General features: G+C 45.2%; 3 protein-coding genes across 3 annotated transcripts; 2 read left to right on the top strand and 1 right to left on the bottom strand.

The window, feature by feature from the left end:
- The first annotated feature begins 264 nt into the window (after positions 1-264).
- LOC128303620 (F-actin-capping protein subunit beta) lies at positions 265-3,600 on the top strand. Its single transcript, XM_053040628.1, has 4 exons — positions 265-303; positions 578-905; positions 1,072-1,656; positions 2,155-3,600. The coding sequence occupies exons 2-4, from the start codon at positions 903-905 to the stop codon at positions 2,392-2,394; spliced, it is 828 nt and encodes a 275-aa protein (XP_052896588.1). The 5' UTR covers positions 265-303; positions 578-902; the 3' UTR covers positions 2,395-3,600.
- A 546-nt stretch (positions 3,601-4,146) lies between these two features.
- LOC128303610 (disks large homolog 5) lies at positions 4,147-13,943 on the top strand. The gene is made up of 8 exons (XM_053040609.1): positions 4,147-4,250; positions 5,252-5,400; positions 5,466-10,136; positions 10,218-10,437; positions 10,509-10,744; positions 10,820-11,043; positions 11,126-11,345; positions 11,418-13,943. Exons 2-8 carry the CDS (start codon positions 5,367-5,369, stop codon positions 11,522-11,524), a joined length of 5,712 nt encoding a protein of 1,903 aa, XP_052896569.1. The 5' UTR covers positions 4,147-4,250; positions 5,252-5,366; the 3' UTR covers positions 11,525-13,943.
- Positions 13,944-14,090: 147 nt separating this feature from the next.
- Positions 14,091-19,715, bottom strand: LOC128303615 (protein spaetzle 4). The gene is made up of 3 exons (XM_053040620.1): positions 19,686-19,715; positions 14,802-16,237; positions 14,091-14,725 (listed from the first exon to the last, which is right to left on the bottom strand). Exons 1-3 carry the CDS (start codon positions 19,713-19,715, stop codon positions 14,299-14,301), a joined length of 1,893 nt encoding a protein of 630 aa, XP_052896580.1. The 3' UTR covers positions 14,091-14,298.
- Positions 19,716-22,125: the final 2,410 nt, after the last annotated feature.

Genomic DNA, 22,125 nt, shown 5'->3' with positions numbered 1-22,125 from the left:
GTGGTGTACGGCATGGTCATGCGCAAACTATTAACGATACACTTGATAATACTAAAACTCACACTTATAATTCTATTTAGTGAACTATTGCAATCACTTATCACTTGTGTACTCAACGTGTGTGCAGACAAAACTGCCGAAAATGTTCAAACAATGTATGCACAATAATAATTGGCCATATTTTGCGAAACGTTATCCCACTGTACTTTTGTTTTGCGACTTTGACGTTAGTGCCTGCTGTCATCACAACTGTCATTTCGCTGTCACGGAAAAGAGCTGCTTATTCGAGCAAAAAACAATTTGGTTAGTGGAAATTAGAGAAGTGCATCGATTTTAGTGCATATTTCTGAAATTTACACTTTGCTGGAGTGTTCTGTATTCGCCTAGCAACGATTACCATCCCCTACGGCACACAAGAACACCGCCCCTGTAGGCTAGGAATCGGTCGGTGGTCGTCGCTGTCGTTGTTGCCTTCGCAATCATTAGTCACGTCAAAATATTTCCTTATTTTCATTTTTTTCCTTTTATCGTGCTTTACTTTCTCTGGTTCGGGTGCTTTATCGGAACTGGGCCCCAGAGAGTATTGCGGAAAACAGATTACACGCACGTCACGTCCAGAGCTCAACGGTGTGAAAATAAAAGTGAACCACAGATCTTCGACTTGAGCGATTGATTCATCTTCCAACTGTGCAGGAAATATCGTGACTGCAGGGTGAATCTTCAGATAGAACGCACAGAACACACATTTGTCTGTGACCTACAAGAACCGTACCTGTCCTCAAGTTTTCTGTTTGCCTGTGCCTCGGAGTGTGATTGTTGGAGCGAGCGTGTTTACGTGTATTTAGCTAATCATCCTTCCTTCGTTCGTAAAGAGTCTGTGATACGGAAGTGACGCATACAGTATGGTAAGTATTGGCAGACCGTAGCAAAACGGTAGGGCGGGGCGCTTTCACGAAAATCAACAGAAAAATGGTCGCACTGTTATCAATATCTGTGTATCCCTCACTTATCTTTGCTCTCAATGTTTTCCCCCTTTCTAATTGGATCCCGGTTTTTGCATGATCTTTACAGACGGATCAACAAATGGATTGCGCGCTCGATCTGATGCGACGACTTCCCCCACAACAGATTGAGAAGAACCTTATCGATCTAATCGATTTGGCACCGGCCCTATGCGAGGATCTGCTGACCTCGGTGGATCAACCGTTGAAGATAGCGAAGGATAAGGAAACGGGCAAGGACTACCTGTTGTGTGATTACAATCGCGACGGCGACTCCTACCGTTCGCCCTGGTCTAACACGTACGACCCACCGCTGGAGGATGGTTCGATGCCATCGGAACGGCTACGCAAGCTGGAAATCGAAGCAAACCTTGCTTTCGATCAGTACCGCGAGATGTACTACGAGGGAGGCGTATCGTCGGCCTATCTGTGGGATCTTGATCATGGTTTTGCTGGTGTAATTCTGATCAAAAAAGCTGGTGAAGGTAACCAGAAGACGAAGGGCTGCTGGGATTCGATACATGTCGTGGAGGTGCAGGAAAAGAGTTCCGGTCGAACGGCACACTACAAGCTCACGTCGACCGCGATGCTGTGGCTGCAGACTAACAGACAGGGCTCCGGTACGATTAACCTCGGTGGAAGCCTCACCAGACAGGTAAGATGCTCAGAAACCCAATACACACCATCACGGCATGGTGTTGTACGGCGTCCTAGTTAGGTGTCATGTCTTTGCTGAAGCGTAGAAGTTAATTTTAAACTGTGTTCACGAGTGAACGAACCTTAAGTGTGATAGGCGCCGCACAACGCCGCAGCGGAATCCCATCGTCGGTCATTTGTGTGACCCACCGTTTTGTACAATAGCGCGGAGAGAAAGGGAAACAGTAAGTGAGCACAGGGAAGTGAAGGATGAAATTGAGCGAGTTTGGCATTTTCGCTTTGCTGCAGCAGAATGCGTGCCGTCGATGATAATGCTACATTGTCACTGCACGCGTTCGTAGCGTTGTTTATTCATAAGCCACCGTGTTTACTTTCACTTTGCGGTGCAGCGCGTTCGGCAGTGCCGTAATGGTTGTACAACACTGATGCGACACCACGTAGATGACTCGGCGTGGAATGTTTTATTAATGACCCCCTGTATGTATCCGTTTTGCAGATCGAACAAGATGCACCGGTGAGCGAAACCAGCCCCCATATTGCCAACATCGGTCGTATTGTCGAGGACATGGAGAACAAAATTCGTAATACGCTAAACGAGATCTACTTCGGCAAAACGAAGGACATCGTTAATGGGTTGCGAAGTATGCAGTCGCTGGCCGACACAAATCAGCAGGCGACGATGAAGAAGGATCTAGCGGCAGCGCTGCTACGACGAACTGGCAAGAGCGAAAACTGAGCAGCGAAATTGGTCATCCGCCCGCCCACGACCATCCTTCCCTCTTCCCAATATTGCTCGACGAGAACTCCATCAGTATCCGCGCAGCCACCAACATTATCATCATCATCACCAGCACACCACCACCATTATCGTCGTCGTGTTCATCGAGGCATTTTTGTCATACTTCTGTATTGTTTTGCCTATTAATTTACCAGTGGCGATATAATGTGAAATCGCCCTTACTTAGGATAGAAAGATAAAATCAGAACGTTTGCACAATCCAACACAACAACTTCGGGGCTAAGTAAGAAGATCCAAACGCTGACGTCGTAACGATTACACGGCAGTGAATAACGAAAATGAATGATTGAAGAACCATTGGTTGGTTACATGGTATAAGACGGCGGAACTAGAACAGAGCCAACGCAACAATTCTGCATTTGCTTCGATAAAGCGAGAGAGTAAAAACAGGAATGTAAACTGGAAACACAAGAGTTGTTAGGTTGCAGCGAAGTGCACGTAGGAAAATCTTTTACCAACAACTTAACGCCCTCTTTATTGCAATTAACGTAGGTTACTAATAGCTTAAATGAAAGAGGTTCGCTAATGAGCATTCGGTGCAGACAAAGTTCGTACAGGTTAAATTCTTTAGCGTTTACAACTAGCAAACAGTAAAGCGGATGTGCGGCACTTTTAGACTGTTCATCTTTCCAATCCTATCCGTTCAATTGATGCCCGGATCCGGCAACATCTTAGAACACTAGACAGGGTTAATTGTTCCGTTAGTGTTTCTTGTAAGCTTACAACATCATTCTATCATCATTTTCCCTCCAGGATGGTCCATTGTTCCCTGTCTTATTTTTGCTGCACGTTAGGCACAATAAGTTAGAGGATCCATTTTTTTGCGTTTTATATTGTTTTCCACCCATGAACCAGTCGATTGTAATACGTGTCAATCACGCCAAACCGAACTCTTTCTCTTCCGCTCTTGTCATTATGTAAATCCGTTCGTATAGTGTCCCCTATGAAGAGCGCGGAACAAAACCCGAAACGAGAACTAGAACGAATTTCGGTGTCCTTAGCAGGAAAGGGCTGCAGAGGATCCATGAGCAAGAAGTAGCAGCGACGCGGAACTGTGGGAAAATAATTTTTATATTTAAACGAAATGAGCAAATGTACGAAATAGAACGGTTCACACGAAAAAACAAATAAAACTAAATTCAAAACCAACCGAATCGTTTCCTTTACTTCCAGAAATAGGTCAATTTGCAATATAAAAACGATTCGTATCATTAATTGAATTCTGTCATCCAGAAGACCGTTTGAGAAACAAGTACAGAAACATAAATAATTGAGATTGTTTAACATTCACTATGATCGATGGTTGCACGAATTTTTGTCATAATTCAAACACGCATATTTTAACAGTTTGCAATTTTTATATTACCCAGCTAAATACATTATTGATGCAACTGTAATATAAAAAAAATCAAATAATATACAATTTAACCAATTCTGAAGCATCAACTGTCATTCTGGTGAACGTCATCGGGCACTGCAAGTTTCAGTGTGCAGTCGTTCTACCCAGCGAAAACGCTACAGACCACCAAATCTGAGCTTTTTTCGCTGCTCTTCGCGATCGTTGTTTTGTTGTGCGTGTCGTGTCGTTCTATTGTGTTCCCTTTTTTGTGTGTAAAATGTTCTCACCTCGTAAGCGACCAAAACCTACCAATAGCTCACCTACCTGTACCGCGAATTGACTGCCAGCTAAGCAAATTGTAGGACAATTCAACCGTGTGTCGGGATTAGGGTGTAAAGCAACTGTGTACTGCAATGCTGCAAACGATATACGGATTATTTACGATCCCCTAGGCGTAAGTATGTGCGCTTTTCCGGGCAGCATATAGTTTCCTTCCTAGCTCGCGAGACGCGTGATGGTCATGCCCCGAGGGAACCGGTGCAGCACTTCTTCATGACAAAAACATATTTGTGTTTTCCCTTATTTTTGGTGGAGTACGACGGTCAAGCAGGGCGCATCCTACGGTGAGCTCTCTCGTTCGCTCGACCAGAATGACATTTCATCCGTCAGTGGTGCACCAAGTGGAGCTCCAGATAAAAATCATCATCCGGCCTACACTTTCTCGACCATTTCACCTACATTCATCTGGTTGCTGATGCAAATAGTAACATTCAGCATTTAGTGTAAAATGTGATCTCAGTTGCGTAAATCTAAGTCGGAATGCATGTCTTAAATGAGTAGGAGATTGGGATCACGCTCAACACAATTCCAAACTCTTGGCCTGCTTGTTAGGCAGCAAAGCACACCACTCCACCCGCCTGGCCCAAATTTCACATAACGTAATATAAAACATGCAATCACTTTTGCCAATTCTGTTGATGATTGCTTCACTGTAAAGAAAACAACATTAGAAGCGCTTCGTGAAGGAAGTTGTGCCACTTTCAATGGCATTATAGTGGAGATGTGGCAAATATTTCTGATTATACCACAAAACTTGTAATGAGAAACAATGGTTACTGATCTTTTACTCTATTCCTATGGAAACACTTTCACCATTCGAAACGACACAGGGCATCTTCATCGGAGACATCTTCGATGGATCGGATTATGCCATAAAACAATTTCGGGGCATTCGTTCGCATTATCCACAACTATTTATCATCATCTCAACAATGGATCGTGTCCGATGTTTTTCTACGGAAATGCTTTCTTTCGCTGCTACCCATTAGCAACGAACTATCAGCTACTACCCTCAGGACTACAAAGTCAGCTTCGATCTTCCACATTTTGATATCATACCCAGCCAAGATTATAATAATTTATATTAACCCATTTCAATATTTTATCTCTTTTTAGGACGCCCAGGAATATTCTCATTCGCAAGCGACAGTATTGAAGACGTAAGGAAACGATAATGCACTGAAAACAGCCTCACATTTCCTACAGAATTCAAACGAATCGCGCCCCAAAAATGGCATCAAGTGAAAACAATAGTGATGATGGTGGTAAGTTGCGACCGGTGAAAAACATGCATGCATCTGTTCCTAAAAACCTTCCCCCATATCTGTAGGACATAATGTGTTTTCAGGCTTTTCAAGCTCGAACGGTAGCGCCCCGGAGTACGAACATTTGATGCAGTTCGAGTATCTCAAGACCAAGTATCGGGATGTGGTATCCCAGCTGAAGACGGTTTCGAACGAAAAGCAACGTTTGGAGCACGATTTTCAGCTGCTGAAGAAAGAGCTCGAAGGAAAGGGTGACTTTTTCAACAGTTATCACGAGTACAGCGGGTTGAAGCAGAAGTACGATACGTTGCGCCATCGGTATGAGGAAATTACGAAAGATCCAGCACACTGCATAAAGTTGTGCGAGGAATTGAAGAAAGAGCGCAACAAGTACAAGGAACTATTGAAGGCGACGGAACTGGAACTCGAAACCGTTCTATCGGAGCGGGGCAGTGTGCTGAAGGAAAACCAAAAGCTTTACGATAAAAACGAAGCCCTGGAGCGAGAGGTGCAGGGCAAACTGAAGGAAACGGTTGCGTTGAAAGAGAAAATTGAGCTACTAAAAACACGCCAAGAGTATCAGCAGCTTTCGAACGAAAGTAGTTGGAACAAGGAATTGTCCGATAGCAAAGATAAGTTCAGTATTGTTTCAGAGAATTTGGAAACCGCCAACCAGGAGATCGAACGCCTCAAAAAAGCGCTTGATAAAGCAAAGGCCGAGATAGCGAAAGCGATCCACGACACGGAGGTTGCCAAGCAACGGCGGGATTGGGCAATATCGGAACGGGAAAAGATTGTACAAGAGCGTGACAGTGTGCGCAATCTGTGCGATGAAATCCGTAAAGAGCGGGACACAGCCACGTCGAAGCTGCTGGCAGCGATACGTGACAAGGACGATGCACACAAAAAGATCGAGCTGCTCACCGATCAGCTGGAGCAGATGACACGCGACAGTATTAACAATAATGCCGGTTCAAGCGGCCAAACTCCGTCCTCCAACCTGCCAGGCGGCAATCAGTCGCAAGCGAACGGAGCTAGCACAGGCACGCCAACAACGCCAAACGCGTCGTTGGTGTCGATGAATAATAGTAATAGTCATCGCAATTCGCACTACAGCAGCTTTAGCTCGATTTACAACTTGGAATCACTGCAGCAGTACGACGTGGAGATGGTCGAAATCGATACCTCGCCATTGTTGAGCAATTCGTCCGACTGGGGTCTCACGATCAGTGGTGATCTCGATCACAGCTATGGTAGCGATCATAGCAACACGAAGAATCTCTGCGGTCCGTACGTGGCTGCCGTGGAGCACGACTCGATCTTTGCCGGCAAACTGAAACCGAACGATATCATATGCCAAATAAACAACCACGATTGCAGCACTTTCTCGCGGCGCATGATCTACCGCACGATCCGGAACAGTGTGCCACAGTGCATCATTACTGTGAAACGACCAACGAAGCGGTTGCTGCCAGTGCAGATACCGTTTACCAGCACAAATCGGAACCATGGGCTGTGTCTCGAGCTGGGGCTATACATAGCGAAGCTGGAGCCGAATTCAATCGCCGCCAAGGATAGTCGATTGGCGGTAGGAGATCGAATATTGTCGATCAACAACAAACCGATGGAGAGCATCAAGAACATTAATGATGTGCACGCATACATCAACGATATGCGTAACAGCAGCTTAAATCTGATCGTTATCAAGGAAATGCTGGAAAGTCATCCAAGCTACGCTAGCTTCTACCAGCCACGGTTAAAACACATCCGCAACACTACGAGCTGCACACAGACGGACAATTCACTGTCCACGTTCGGCAGTCAGCACACCACCAATACGAGTAGTGTGAACACAAGTGCAAACGCGATGACGATGATGAACCATCGGTTGAGCCTAGAGTTTGACAATAACAATCACTTCCTACCGTCGGCGATGCCTTCCTCGTCGTACCAACCTTCGTCGAGCACACCGAACTCCGTTGCCGCCAGTACGCCATCGTCCACAAAATCGGCCTCAAAATTGACGGAGTTTATACAGAAAATTAAAGACAAAATGGCAATCAGTAACCACAGCAAGGAGGCTGGTGGTGCCGGTGGCAGCCAAGAGCACGACGCGATCGCGGCCCTGGATTCTGTGCTGGATAGTGATGAACAGTCGAGGGATGGGAAACGTTCCAAGCGCCGTAACAAAAACGATCCACATAATCAATCGGACGTTCCGCGCGGTACGTGGCCAAGGGTGAACATGACGATCCACATCAACGAGACACACCCGGGCACGATAGTGCAAAAGAAAAAGATAAGACCCCAGCTGACTATTCCGCGAGGAGGTGATCTGGACAATAACAACTACTTCGCAGCCGTCATGAATGAAGCCAACACGATACCTACCAGCTTTCAGCCGGATAAGATCACTGGAGGGTCAATGTCTCCACAGGGATTGCCGGGTAATGGAGGATCGAGTGGCGTTGGCGGTGGTGGTGGAGGAGTTGTAGGTTCCGGTGGTGGGATGACTCCATCTGGTGGTGGTTCCAGCAGCGGACAGGGAACGCTTCCAAGCTCGAGCAAACGCAATTCAAATCCAGTAATGCCCATGGATATACAACGGCTACTTGCGCTGAAGTATGGAGATGCGTCAGCAGCGGGAATTGTCGGTGGAAACGTAGGAAATCCGGCCGCAACTGGTACGATGGGTAAATCTCACACCGGTGGTGCACCATTTCCGCGATCTTCAACGTACGACGATCGGCACCACGATGGTGGTGGATTAAATCTAAACAAACATCGCTTCAGCTTGAACCTTTCGGCGATGAGCAAACAACCGTTGCAGCAACAGCAGCAGTTAATGTTACCGCCACACCAGCAACAAAACTCGCTCGATTTCATTCCAATCCCAACTTCCTCCTCTTCGCAAAAGAGTAACCATTCGATTGATTCTGCCAGTGCATCGCATTCGCTGTCGAAAAGTCCGCCAGTTTATTATCCGGGTGCGGTCGGAACGCTCGGCATACCTACGTCGAAAACGACCGAATTTTTCATGACCTCAAAGATTACGAAATCGTTGTCGAAATACTCGAGCGATAATGAAAGTATCGACACGGAAACTCTTTCCCTCGGGGGGATGCACGGTGGTGGACCGACGATGGGCGGAATGTCAGCGAACATGGGTCCAACAAGTAGCGGAGGTATGCAAGGAATCGTTGGCGGCGGCGGCGGTGGTGGTGGTCCCGGTAACACTAATACACTGCCACTGTCTCACATGCGCAAGCAGTTAATGGGAACTAGTGGTACTGGAGGTGGCTCGTCTTCAAGTCGCAGTGGCCACACCTTACATCCAGCGGCAACAGCCGGTTACGGTGCAACCATATTTCCCGGTTCGTATCCACATCCCTTTATGCGCAACCATCATCAGCCGGGAGGGAATAGTGGCGGTGGTAGCAGCGGAGGAGGTGGTGGTGCTAACGATCCCATGATGGCGTTTCAATCGAGCAGTGGAGGAAGTGGGGCAACGGGACCGGCCACAATCGGACATCACTCGCACGGCGCTTCCATGGACTATTCCTACCGATACAGTCAGATCCAATCGTCCAAGGAGGACGTTCCCATATCCGGGTACACCGGTGGCTATGAAGGGGGAACGTTCCCGCGCAACAAAAGTCACCTAACGAGCAATAGCAACCATCATCACCATCACCACCATCATCACCATCAGGGAGGCTTTCGCATACCTTCTAACCAGAGTGTAACGAGTCGTGGGAGCGGCATCAAGATAAGCAATGGTTCTATTGATTGTAGCAGCTCGGAACGAGCGTCTCCGATTCCAACGTTCGAAGTACAAGTCTTAAAGCCGGGTCACGTCCCTTCGGGAGGTGGCGGTTCCGGTTCGAACAAGAGGAGCTCTCTCCAAGATTACGGACAATCCAAACCAAACGTGGGCGAACTTCGTTTGGTGCAGATCGATAAAAGCGAAATGTCGCTAGGGATAAAAATTTTCTGCCGACGTAACGGAGGTGGAGTGTTCGTGTCGAATGTCGGAGAAAATAGTCTGGCGAGCAAGGTTGGTTTGCATATCGGCGATCAGCTGTTGGAAGTGTGTGGCATTAACCTGCGCAAAGCAACGTACGAATTGGCGGCACACGTGCTCCGCCAGTGTGGTAACTCTATTACCATGCTTGTTCTCTACAATCCGGTCGTGTACAGCAACCTGACCACAAGCGAAGACAATCTTGCACGATCGGGCTCACCGACACCGCAGAACTCCCCGCGCTCCATGGGACGTTCGTTAATTTCGGCGGTAAATACGGCTGCCGTCAATTCTATGACCGGTACGATGACCACAGCGAAAACGTCATCACTCGTTAAGGCACAGGAATTTAGCGACAGTCTTGAACATCAAACGCAACTGCACGATGACGAGGAAGATGGTACCGTAGCCGTCGGTAGTTCCGGTGTGCCTGGCCAGGGCAATCTGTACAAGGAACAGCCGCGAGAAATTTACATCGAAACGCGCAAAACCTCCAACCTCGGAATTACGTTGGTTGGGGGTAATGCGTACGGTATCTTTGTTCACGGCGTCCAGAAGGACTCGATCGCTGACCAGGCAGGATTGCTGGTGGGCGATCAGATACTGGAGTTTAACGGTACGGATATGCGTCGTTCCACTGCTGAGCATGCGGCACTTGAGATTGCGAAACCAGCCGATCATGTGAAGGTGCTCGTATTGTACAACATTCAAAGTAAGTAGTCGCTAGTAGCCCATTAAGGTGAACGCTAGTGAAACCTCATTAACCGGTACGATGGCGCCTTCTTTTTTACAGAGTTCAATCAAATCAAAGATAAACCGGGGGATGCACTGTACATCCGGGTCGGATTTGATCGTAACTGCGATCAAGGAGATTCGGAGCTATCGTTTACGAAAGACGAGGTGCTGTTCGTCGACAATACCATGTTCGGTGGCATACCGGGTAAATGGCGCGCCTGGAAGCTTGACGAATACGGCCACAAGAGGCAATGCGGTATCATTCCCAACAAGCTGAAGTATGTGCTTTGGTAGTCAATGTAAATTTCAAATGGCTAACTCTGATATACTGAAAATGTTCATTTTACAGAGTCGAGGAAGAGTTACGTCTGCTTGGTGACCCGGGCGATGTGGATACGACGGCTCGACGAGGTTCAACTTCAGCTCGAAGATCGTTCTTCAAGCGCATCAAACCACAGCGAAGCTCGTCTAGGGATTCAAAAGAATTGGCCAGCTTCAGCAATACACACCTGAGCTTGTATCTTGATTCGGGGTCATTGAGTGACGATGGATTGAGCAGCTACCAGCGTGTTGAAAGATTGGAATGTGAGTATCTGATCTTAGTTGTTCAAGAAGTTTTTAGAAATAATTGTACTTCAATATTGCGTCTCTTCATCTTAGACACTTACCGACCCGTGATAATACTGGGGCCACTGTCCGAGTTCGTCATCGATAAGTTATGCGTGGATTTCCCAGAAGACTTTGCCGTCTTGCAGGAAAGCCAGAAGAAATGTACCAAGGACGAAATGGAGCTAGCGATACAAAACAATACAATCGCGGACTATAAACTGCGCAGCAATGGCATATTTGAGTATACGAGCATGCAAGCCGTCCGCGACAATAAGGTAGAGTAATTTCTGAAGTTATTAGGGTGGGGGGAGCGTTTTAACGTCTGATGACTAACGTATGGTTCTGTTTTATTCGAAGCAATGTCACTGCATACTGAACGTAAGCATGGCGGCAGTAGAACGATTACAGCGCGCACAAATATATCCGGTCGTGTTGCTGTTGCGCTTCAAATCGGCTAAACAAATCAAGGAAATCAAAGACTCGCGCTATTCCACCGACAAAATCTCGGCCAAAGCGGCTAAGGAAATGTACGAACATACGCTCAAGATGGAATCGGAATATCGACAGTTTATATCTGGTGAGTTTACCGTGGCACGATATGACCTTCATTGATGAATATGTATTAAACAACGATCTGTTATTTTGGTAGTTGTTATTTCGGGAGTGAACATTACACACATGTGTACACAGATAAAGGCAGCCGTGGATAGCGAGCAGAAGAAAATTCTTTGGGTGTCGATACCGTCACCGTTGTGACCATCCGTGAGCTACCTTCGTCCCGACGAAGATGAACGATTGGCCTAATCCGATACGCAACGATTCGAGTGTATCAACGATCAATAAGGTATTGTATAGAGAAAAAAAAACACCACTAAACACACTGTTTAGACTTTACGACCTGAAGAAAAAATCAAACTACTGCTACTATTACTGGAAACAAATAAGTTCGTGTAAAGTACTGTGCAATATATTTACATTATGAATGAAACGTCTTGGACAGGCATTAGTACAGCAAGAGTAGTAACCGGTATGCGCAAAACCCTTGGGAAGAGATCCCGGTCCCGGAGTTATTTATATAGAAGAAACCCTTCATCATCACAGTTTTAGACATTTGTAGCACGACGTTGTTACGCGAATGGGCAATAACAGTTTGTTCAGGCAAAGTTTTTGCTTATAACATTTAATGATACTTAAGCGACACGGTGTGATAACGGCCCTCAATACATTTTGGCATGTTTAATCCAGTATAGAAAAAAATCTTGAGCAGAATCTCACCTTTTCCAAAGTTAATTAACATCAGCTACGTACAAAAACGTCTGAGCGTATCCGAGCAAACGAATAAATGCATTTATACTGGCAGCGCATTAGTTTACTACACCACAATGGATGAATAATCTCGTTCATCTGCAGAATTCCCTTCCGGAATGTAGAACAAATCAGGAAACATATTTTTCACATTGGACCACCCACCGTCGTCGTTATTATGATTGTCCTTCGGTATTTTGTTTACATTTATATAGTCCGTAATTCTCTGTTGACGTTTTCATTGCGCAATGAGTGTTAAAGATAGGAAAGCATAAATAAGTCTTCCAACAAACTGTCTATTATTACTATAGAACATTTCAAATGCATTAGATTTGATATACGTTCCCGCAATGTGTGAACGCATTTATGGAACCGTAATTGATTAAACCGTAATGAAAAACGAATGCACAATTTAAAGGCTAAACAGTTACATTTTCAATATACAAAAGATGATCTTGTTATGATTGTACAGTCATTTAATTATTATAATCGCAAGAAGGAAACATTTCGAACACTAGGTGGAATACACTTGAATGAAACTACTCTTTCGTTTGCTCATTTGCATTTGGTACGTCTTCCATTTATAGAAAAAAAATTGTTGAATAAACGTTGTGTTATAGGAAAAAATAAGTTGAAAACGATGATTTGACGTTTGTCCACTCTGAAACTATGAATATTTGCATGAAAAGTTAGCATACTCAGCATTATATCGAGGTTGCATTCTACACACAAGCAATTATTAATATAATTTCATATTTCCCGTGTAGTTTTACTCCAGGCTGTCTGTGTTTGTCCGCATAGCAGGACTATTTAACTCTACGTATATCCAAGAATAGCCAACACAGGACCAACGACCCGGTTATTTAGCCAAATGCGAAGAAATCGCAATGTACACAGATTATGATATGTTACTACCTCAACCATTCGATCAAAACACAAACAAGTATAATTACAACTCTGGTACGTTTATAGATGCAATCGAAAGTACTCATTCGTTTGAGTAATTTGTTGTCCCTGTATCATGTTCGCCATAGATAATACTTTATTTGTTCTGGTGCACCGGTTGTTTCTTCATCTACAAAGCGTGCATTTTAAAAAGGAATTCAATCTAATTAATGCCCAATAGATTTCGAGATCCATTTTGTTTTGTTCACAGATAGGATCACATGTACATTGCGTCCATTACTTTCACTTCCTTTCTATTTTCCCAAAAGTAATTTATCACCAATTGATTTGAGCATAAAGTTTTACCTGCAAAGTCAAAGGACTATAACCCACTAGCCCAAACTAATCGCTTTGACATCATTTTATTGTTGATAGAATGCAAAAGAGCTAAACCGTCGCCTTGATTAAATAGTGAGTTCTATTGGAGTTTGTCTTGCAAGTTTAATTCTATATGAACAGATATTGGTGTGCTCGTAATAATGATAGTATTTCGATTGTTTTGTTGTTATTCATGCTAGTTTGATTCAATCATCACCCTAAACACTGATAATCAAAAGGATATAGACATATATATTGAGTTTACTCGTTTTGAGTGCAGCTACTGCAAGAAAGTGGTAAATATAATAAGTATGTAACGAACAAACATAATAAACAACAACAAAAGGGAAACAAGCAATACGGAGCAAATAACACCAGGAGATCGAGTTTTACTCCCCCGAATGTTAGAGAAATGAATTGTTTGTCTGTTGTGTTATTTTCCCATCGGAAGGTGGGAGGAGGATCGTATTTCAATCCAAACCGCGAAACAGAATCAATCAATGACCTAGTATCTTTTTTAAATTTTAGTATTGTATACAAATTCTGATATACAACGTTCTTTATATATATATCAATGATATGATTAAAACGATTAATAAAAATATTATTATACATACTTTTTTATTTTGTTACATATTGCCCAGGCCTACCGGGTGATATTTTTTTTTAATTGCTATTATTATTGCTAAACCCATGAGAGAAAAGCGACCATAATTCTTTAAATATTGTAACATTTATTATAGAATGTTTCTTTTCTTCTTAGAACGTACAGCGACCACAGTGATAAGAGTTTAAGCTTACCAAACCATCCTTTTAACAACATTGATCCGCCCGGGAACGTAAATAGAATATGTGGGGAATGAAAATACGGCGAAACAAACAACATAAAAACAATACACACATTTATATCACTAGCCTTTTTGGATGCGTGTGTGCACACACTCGCTCACAGTGCTAAACTTTTAATCAACATCACCTTCCTTCGGCCTGTACCATTCGTCCGCCGCATGCTCGTAGATGGCATTTTGCAGTTCATCCTCCACCAGCTCGATCGATTCCTTGGTCAGCGAGCGGGGACTGCGCGAGGTGACGCGAAAATCGAACGGCATATCGTAACACTTGCAGATGCAGCACGATGGAAACCGGAACCAGTCGGAAAAGATGCCCCGACACTCGTTGTGTGGATCGTACGCCAGCAGCCGATGCAATCGATACTGCTGCTCACAGCGACAACCCTCCCGGCAGTACATCTGCTTCAATTCGTGCGTACACTTCTCCCAATGTACGTACTGCTCGAACGGATACAGATTCAGCAATGCCAGCACCTCCCCGCGGGTATTGTTGGCCCAGAATGGTGCGACAACCTCCTCCTTCACTGGGCAGGCGTTACTGTGGAGCAAAGTGGGATAAGGTAAGACATTGTGACAAAGAGAGAGAGAGAGAGAGGTCGCTTAGGGTTACTTACACTCCGCGACCATTAACGACAGGCGGTTCTTTCTGGGCCACATCCTGGAACAGTTGCCCTTCGGGGTTAGTTTTTTTCACCGACACCGTGCTGCCAACCGTTCCTGGGTGTGGTTTAATGCTTTCGAATCGTATTTTCTGCTGCTGTGCACTGTTGCTCGTTGATGGCCCAGCCTCGTGTTGTATCGCCGGTTCTGCGGCAGTTTTGCCACTGCTTGGTGGTTCCATATCATCCGTAGCAATATCATCCGACACCACCGCATCCGTATCTTGTCGATCGTTGGGGTAGTTACTGATAGTGGACTCAACCTCCGCCACCTTGGAACCACTTTCCGTAACAGAGACATGCTTACGATCGTTGTTTTCTACCTGTTGCAGTGTATTGGACGAGGCGAGCTTTAATGTGGACGATATTTTGTCGACTGTCTCCTGTGTGTCTTTGCTGGCTGAGGTCGTTTGCAGCGGCTCGTTTGTTTCTAGCTTGGCAAGTGATGAGAGAGCATTCATATCGATTGGTTCAGTGTCCGGTGGTGGAATCGTATTGTTATTGGGCGATGCGTCTTTTATTGCACCTACACCATCCATCTTTACGGTCACTGCTGCCGAGCCAATGGTAGTTGCAGCCAGTTGTTCAGCTTTACCAGCTACAGATGGATTTGATTGCTGTACATCCAGCGTAGTTTGTGTGGTCGGTAGATTCGTTTGTCCAGTTAACGCTTCGTTAGCCTGCTTCGGTGGAGGCGATTCAACGGTGGTACTCGTGCTGGTACTGCTTGCAGTAGTTGAAGGTACACTCTTTTCCGTCGAAGAGATAAGGTTTGATTCCTCTGCTGGTTCTGCCGTTTTAGCGCTCGCCGTGGTACTGCTAGGCTTCGCGGTTGTCGTCACCGTTGTCTTCGTCTGTGTTGGACGGAAATGTGGCTCATTGAGTGGGATCTCATTGGACTTATCACGTGGATAGTGTCCTGGTCCCGCATCGTAATGTGCCGCTGATGGTCGCAAATACTTCATCCGCTTGCCGTCTCTACCGGAACCGGCAGCGCCACCAACATGCTCGGCAGGACGTGTGTATCGTTCCGTAGCGCGATCGATATCATCAATGTCGATCTCGTTGTTTTCGAACTCCTCCTTCAGTACCGAGATGTGCCGTACGTCGCCGTACATCCGGCGCATAAGTCCTTGGTTTTCGTGCACAAACCGACGAACGGCATGCCAGGGATATGCCGAACCAGGCAGATTGCAGTACGCCTGTACGCTCAGATCGCACGGAATGGTTTTCAACAGCTGGGAACGACCGCGGCGCGATGCACGCGTCGGATCGCAAGATGATGCAGAATCGTACCCATAGCTCTCCGCTATCGACATTAGCGGTAGCAGCAGTAGCAGCAACAGTACGGTCGATAAGATGCACCACGCAAGCAAACCACGTGTTTGCCACTGAAACGAGAAAGTGAGAATAAATAAAATAATTCATGTGGTGTTTTTTGGAATGGATTGTATTAATGTAAAGTTTAATTAATGTCCTAGTCAATGCACGGACGGCATTAAGCCTCCATAATTTATATGACGGTCTTGTTATCAAGCTCGCTGCTTCCGAATCCGAACCATTTGTTTCCTTAGCTTTTGGTCACTTTCACCTCTACTGTATAAGCCGCGATCCATGTCGCGATCACGTGACCAAAGGCATTTCTTGTCTCCTTTTTTTTGTGTTTTGGTTAAGCTGCGGTGCGCGAAACCGCGTTTGTGGTGATGGTGTCTGATAGGAAAATAGACACATACTGTTTTTGGGGGTACTTTTACTTTTCTGACCATTTTATCGTTTGTTGTTTTTTTCCCTGCGAGTGGGATGTCGCACGTATCAATGACGAAGGTGTTAATGCCACTGCGGTTTGTGTGTTTATGTGCAGACCGCAAGGAAGAGGCTAGAGGGAAAAGTGAAAGGTGGTTAAACTGAGTCACCGTCTCAGTTCCGATGGCGGTTTGCTGGGAAGAAAGGCTATCACTAGTTATGCCATTTTTGGGGAAGGATTTCAGCGGGTCATGTAGTGTGTGTTAATTCAGTACCATCTTTCCATACTGTCAATATTTTGCGTAACATATTTGCGGAGTTAGTCAATACTTGCGAAAAAAATACTATTATGGGAAGATATGAACACGTAAACAGCCCTCTCGAATATTCGGGACATTTTTGGGGCTGTTTAAAGAGATGATGAAATAAATTTAGCTCATGTATTAGACCTCATATATAAGATTCGGACTCATGAACCTGGATGAATCATGGAACTGAATGAATGAATCTGAATCTCTATTTCAAAGATTATTAATTCCTTAAAGATTCATGAAGCTTGAAAGTGGAACCTAATGCTTCGAGAAATTGTAATGTTTTTTTTTTTTAACTCGCTGCTGTAAAGCCATTTAACAAGTTAAGACAAGACATACCATTCTCTTGAGTACGTGTTCGTGCTTTATGTAATGCTGTCAGTACCAAACATTGAAGAGACGGTGATAAATATTACCATACCTAATTAGACTCTTCGGTTCCGTGCTCTAGCAATGCTCCACTTTCACACAATTATGTAAATACATGGCAGCCACCCCATGGACCCACATTATTTCCGTTCTAAATTATGCATTCTAAGCAAAGCAAACGCGGTTCACAAATGCTCTATATACGAGCCACATCTGTTGCCAAGAGCTTGGGATTAAGGTCATGCTTTTGCTGCTTCTCAGGTGCGGTGTATGCACGACCGGCAAGCGATGCACCTTGGCTGTTCACAATCATTGATATGCAAGCCACGTGGGACTTTTTGTAGTTCATATCCCCCATCCGGAGCTCACTCCGAAGCTACACCCCCGAACGAACCCAATGCGGAGAAAGGAAGTACTCGTCTACCGTCATTTGATAGATATTTTCTACACGTACTTCATGCACCAAATGCATGACTCGCAGCACGAAACAAGCACGAAAACCCAAATACGCTATTAAACAATGAGCACCTTGCGTATGCGCGCCGCATCACGTCGCCCTTTGTAATTAATTGAACATCGGGGGACGTTGCTTGATTTTTGGTGGCCGATACCGATGTTGTTGAGCGTGTAGCGCAATATATGCGCAAAAACTTTCACAAAACCACAGTATCAGACGGGAGCGGGTGTCCCACCACCGGAGGTCTACCGCGGTGCCTGTTTTACGTGAGTGCACACGTGCTCTGGATCGGCATTGCACTTTCACGACATTCACGGGAATCGGAAAGACCGGAAAACACGACTTCCTGGCGACCTTGTGCAGATGCGCTTTCACATCCTCACGGACCTCTGTGTGGTGGATCAAAATCACCACAAGATCACCACAAGATCATTGGATCAGTGAGGACCCGCGCACGCACCGGTCGCTTTCCGACCTCGGGATGGTTGACCGCAGCGAAAGCGAAAGTCGTTTTTATTCATATCGTATCGGAAAGCCCACACACCACACCATCCCTCTAATCGAACATCGAAACGAGAGTAAAAGTAGAAATCGAATCTGACGGGCGACGAAATGGAAAATCACAAAAAGCGACACATCGCGGTCGAGATAAAGGGGGAAAGGGGATGGAGGAGAGTTCCAAGAGATAATGCCGACAGTGCACAAGAGTGGTGGAAGGTCAATAAAACCTGAATAAAAATAAGCCACCTGAAAGGGGCAGCCATGTTTCGATGCACTGTGTCGTTAGTTCCCTTTTGCCCGTTATGCGGCCAATGGCCCCTTAGCACGAGAACACGGTGAACACTGGTAGCACATTCTTTACTTCTTGTGTGTGTGTGTGTGTGCATTTAGGGTTCAACATTTTTGGACAACATAACTGTTTCAATGGAACAACCTGAACCACGGTTAAACCGGTTTTTAAGCTTCCTCTTTTTGTGGTGGAGAAATAGACAACCCCTTTGGTTGGTTATACCGGAACAAACGGTACACGATAAGGGTGCAGAATGGACGAAAGGAGTCGTAAAACGATGCAGCTACTAAAGGAAAACCGCGCACACACACACACGCCACATGAAATCACTTTCTCTTGCTCTGATTGTCAGGGTCGTTTTTTTTTTTGGAAAGGCTCTGTATTTTACGACCCCTGCGCATGTGAGGTGGTATAATGGAAATAATACAGTTATATCGTTACAAGCAGAATTGCAATCACAAACAAGCGTTTTTTTTTTTCTAACAAACAAATTTTAACTGTCATTGAGGGTCACTTCAAATGATCGATAATTGATGCTGCGCTTCAAAAGAGTTCAACGTGCGAACTAAAAACAAGCGACGAACCCTCGCTTATCGTCATATACAAAAGACGCACGCACTAATGTTTAGGTCAATCTGAATCACTTTGAAGATGAGAGGAATAGGAGATACCGAATAAGGGAATAGGAATAGGATAAGGGAATAGGAGATACCGAATAGGGCCGATCAGTAACGATCAGAAGATCAGAGAACAACGAAAGATTGCAGCATCTCGATCCATCTCTTATCGGAACGCCGTGTGCATAGTACGCTTCCTTCACACACTTAAAGTTAGTAAAGCCGTACTCGACTCTGAGAATCTCCGAGGATTTGCTGAAGATTACGCGATATTTTCGTTTAGAAAGGAAAAGATGTTATACGTTCGTAGGTACGTTCTTCGTTCGAAGAATCAAAATGTAATTAAAGGTCGTATTTTTTATTTTGGTTGCTAAACACATCCTCAGACGAACATCCGTCGGAATCACCCTGAGAACCTTGCTGGTTATCAAAATTTTTAGCAGTAATCCGCTTGAAAGTCATGGAAATCAATTTCGTGAACATTGATTTGGAGGAAGTAAGTGTTTAAACTATGCCATCTTCAGAATTGCATGTCATACTAGTGATACTTACACTAGGTACACGATCGCAATGGACCACCATCGTGAGGCCGTGCTGATGTTGAATGATGATCTCGTAAAATGAAGTTCCGGGCTGTAACACTACCCAGCACTAGAATTTGTAGTGTATTCACTTGTGCAATGCGTTTGTACTCGGGTTTACAATCACCACACACTAACACAATTCTGTACTCGGTGACCGTTCACCGGTGTTCTCGATAAACGTCTCGTGTTCCGTATGTACGATCGCGCACGTAGCCCCAAGTTGTTGCATCTGGTCCCGTTCAAGATTCCAGTTTCAAGTCAGTGAGCAAACCAAACAAAACCGGCCAGAATTGTCCCCCCTGGTGTGGTGCCTGTTACCTCTCCAACTCTGCTCTCCTATTCTCCCGCCCTCTACTCCTTTCTGGTCAGATAATCTTCCGGAATGCTTCCAACAACACGTTGCGGCAGCCTCGTTTTCTTGGCCTTTTCCGGAATCACACGCATGAGACACTTTTCCGAGACAAGACCAACAGGCCGGTCACACCGTACGACACTTGTTGATTCTCGGCCACCCGTTTTACGTCGCCTTAAATGGCCACAATTAGTGTAATTATTCATTAACACTCTGCACTCTGCAGGTATATGGAGGTATGGGGGGGAAATTTGCCACACACCGCTTTTCACTCATCCGACCAGTAGCCGTAGTTGCCACCGGTAGCAGTAACACAACACGCAGCCACTGCCACCCATGATGGTGGTGGCGATCTTCTGTTACACACGGGCGTTGTAGCGGACTGTGGCCGAACACTACGGGGCGAATCGATTCGAACTTATTTAATCATCAGTGAAGCAAAAAGCGCTTAAAACAAATATAACAGCGCAACCACAACACACGGCCACTTGCTCGCTCAACTTTCTCCTTTTCCTTTCTTTTGCTTTCTACGGCACAATGGACCAGGTTTTGAGATTGCGGGATTTCTGGACGACGACGACGACGACGACGGTTTCTAGCGTTAAAGCAAATTCGCACACAAGCACTCTGGTTGTATTTTAGTGGTATTAATTTCTGAACGATTCTTTCGTCCACTTCGAGGCCGATCGATCACTTGAGAATTTGAACAACAGAGCATTGATGGGACTACTGATGCGCTTCCAGGACGCGTTACAAAGGAGCTCATTAATGTTGTCTATGCAACGATTTTGTAGACCATAAAGGTATATCTTACAGTAAGTACACCTGTTAGTAGACAACTGCACAACGAATGATATGAAACTGCAACGGAGCACTGGGGTGGCTCAGTCTTTCACCTTGCAGCTCGAACGGTTGCCTCGATGGGACTGGTCTAGCGTAGGCCCACACCGTCCGGGAAACCGTCGTCGGTTCGTAATGAAATCCGTCACACGGCCTCCTCTCACGAATACAGTCCCCATCATGCTGGGACCCTCCTCCCCAACAGTCGCCCAACAGGGGCCGGGCAAGGTGCATACCCAATTTGCCACCACCCATACACGATCTCGCCATATGCTGGACGAACTCGGAACGAGAGAGAAAGCAGAGCAAACATACACGCACACACACGCGCGCACGTGGGTTGGTTTAAACGAAGTTGCCGCGGACCGGGGAACCGGAACACTGTCAGACCAAACTGACAGCTGGTGGCGAACATGATCGCGAACGCGAGAAGCTTTCTTTTTAGTAGGTCAGTAGTATTCCGTATCACACATGGCTTGATCGTGCGCTCCCACTCTCTCGCTATTTTCTGCGCCAGTTCGTTTGTGGCTATGTTGGAGAGCTTTTTTCTCATCTTGCAAAAAACCAACAAATCTTTCGAAACTTTATTCCAACTCGGATAAACCGTGCAGAGAAAGTAGCGGTGTGGTTAAGGTTGATAAAAGTAATAACGATGCAATACCACACACCAATATCGGGCATTATGTGATTTACACTGCTCTAGCAATGTATTTGCCGGTTTGGTCGATTTCGACCAAAAGTATCAACAAAAATGTTCAACATTTGTTCAAGTTACAAAGCTAAAAACTCTGTCAAAAACAGTTTTATTAAACATATCGGTGAACTATGCACTTGACTGCCTGTATTACATAATATTGTGTTGCTGTAAAGTCAACAGCGAAGTTGTTCCTTGATGTAATAAATTATGCTTTTATGCTTTTAGCACAACTTAAAGCTCCAACCAATGCTTTGTCGAGTTAAGAGAACACTAGAGGGCGCTGAGGAAGGGAGCTTTTTATGCTTCCATGAATTCGTTAAAAATCTTTCTCCAAATTTACATGCTGTAGTTTTAATGTAAAACACATTCCTGGAATTCCAATTCTGCTCAACCTGAGTCACATAAGAAACAGTTTCATATTTCCAGCGTTAGGAAGGTAGCATTGAACACGAATACTTTGCGTAATTTCACACGTTTCGGTGACGAATACACAGTTGCTTGTGTCCTAATTTCCACAGG

The sequence above is a fragment of the Anopheles moucheti genome, chromosome 3 (genome assembly GCF_943734755.1).
Source record: "Anopheles moucheti chromosome 3, idAnoMoucSN_F20_07, whole genome shotgun sequence".
NCBI classification, from domain to species: Eukaryota; Metazoa; Arthropoda; class Insecta; order Diptera; family Culicidae; genus Anopheles; species Anopheles moucheti.
The sequence above is the reverse complement of the archived record's forward strand: the minus strand, read 5'-3'. Positions and strand labels throughout refer to the sequence as shown.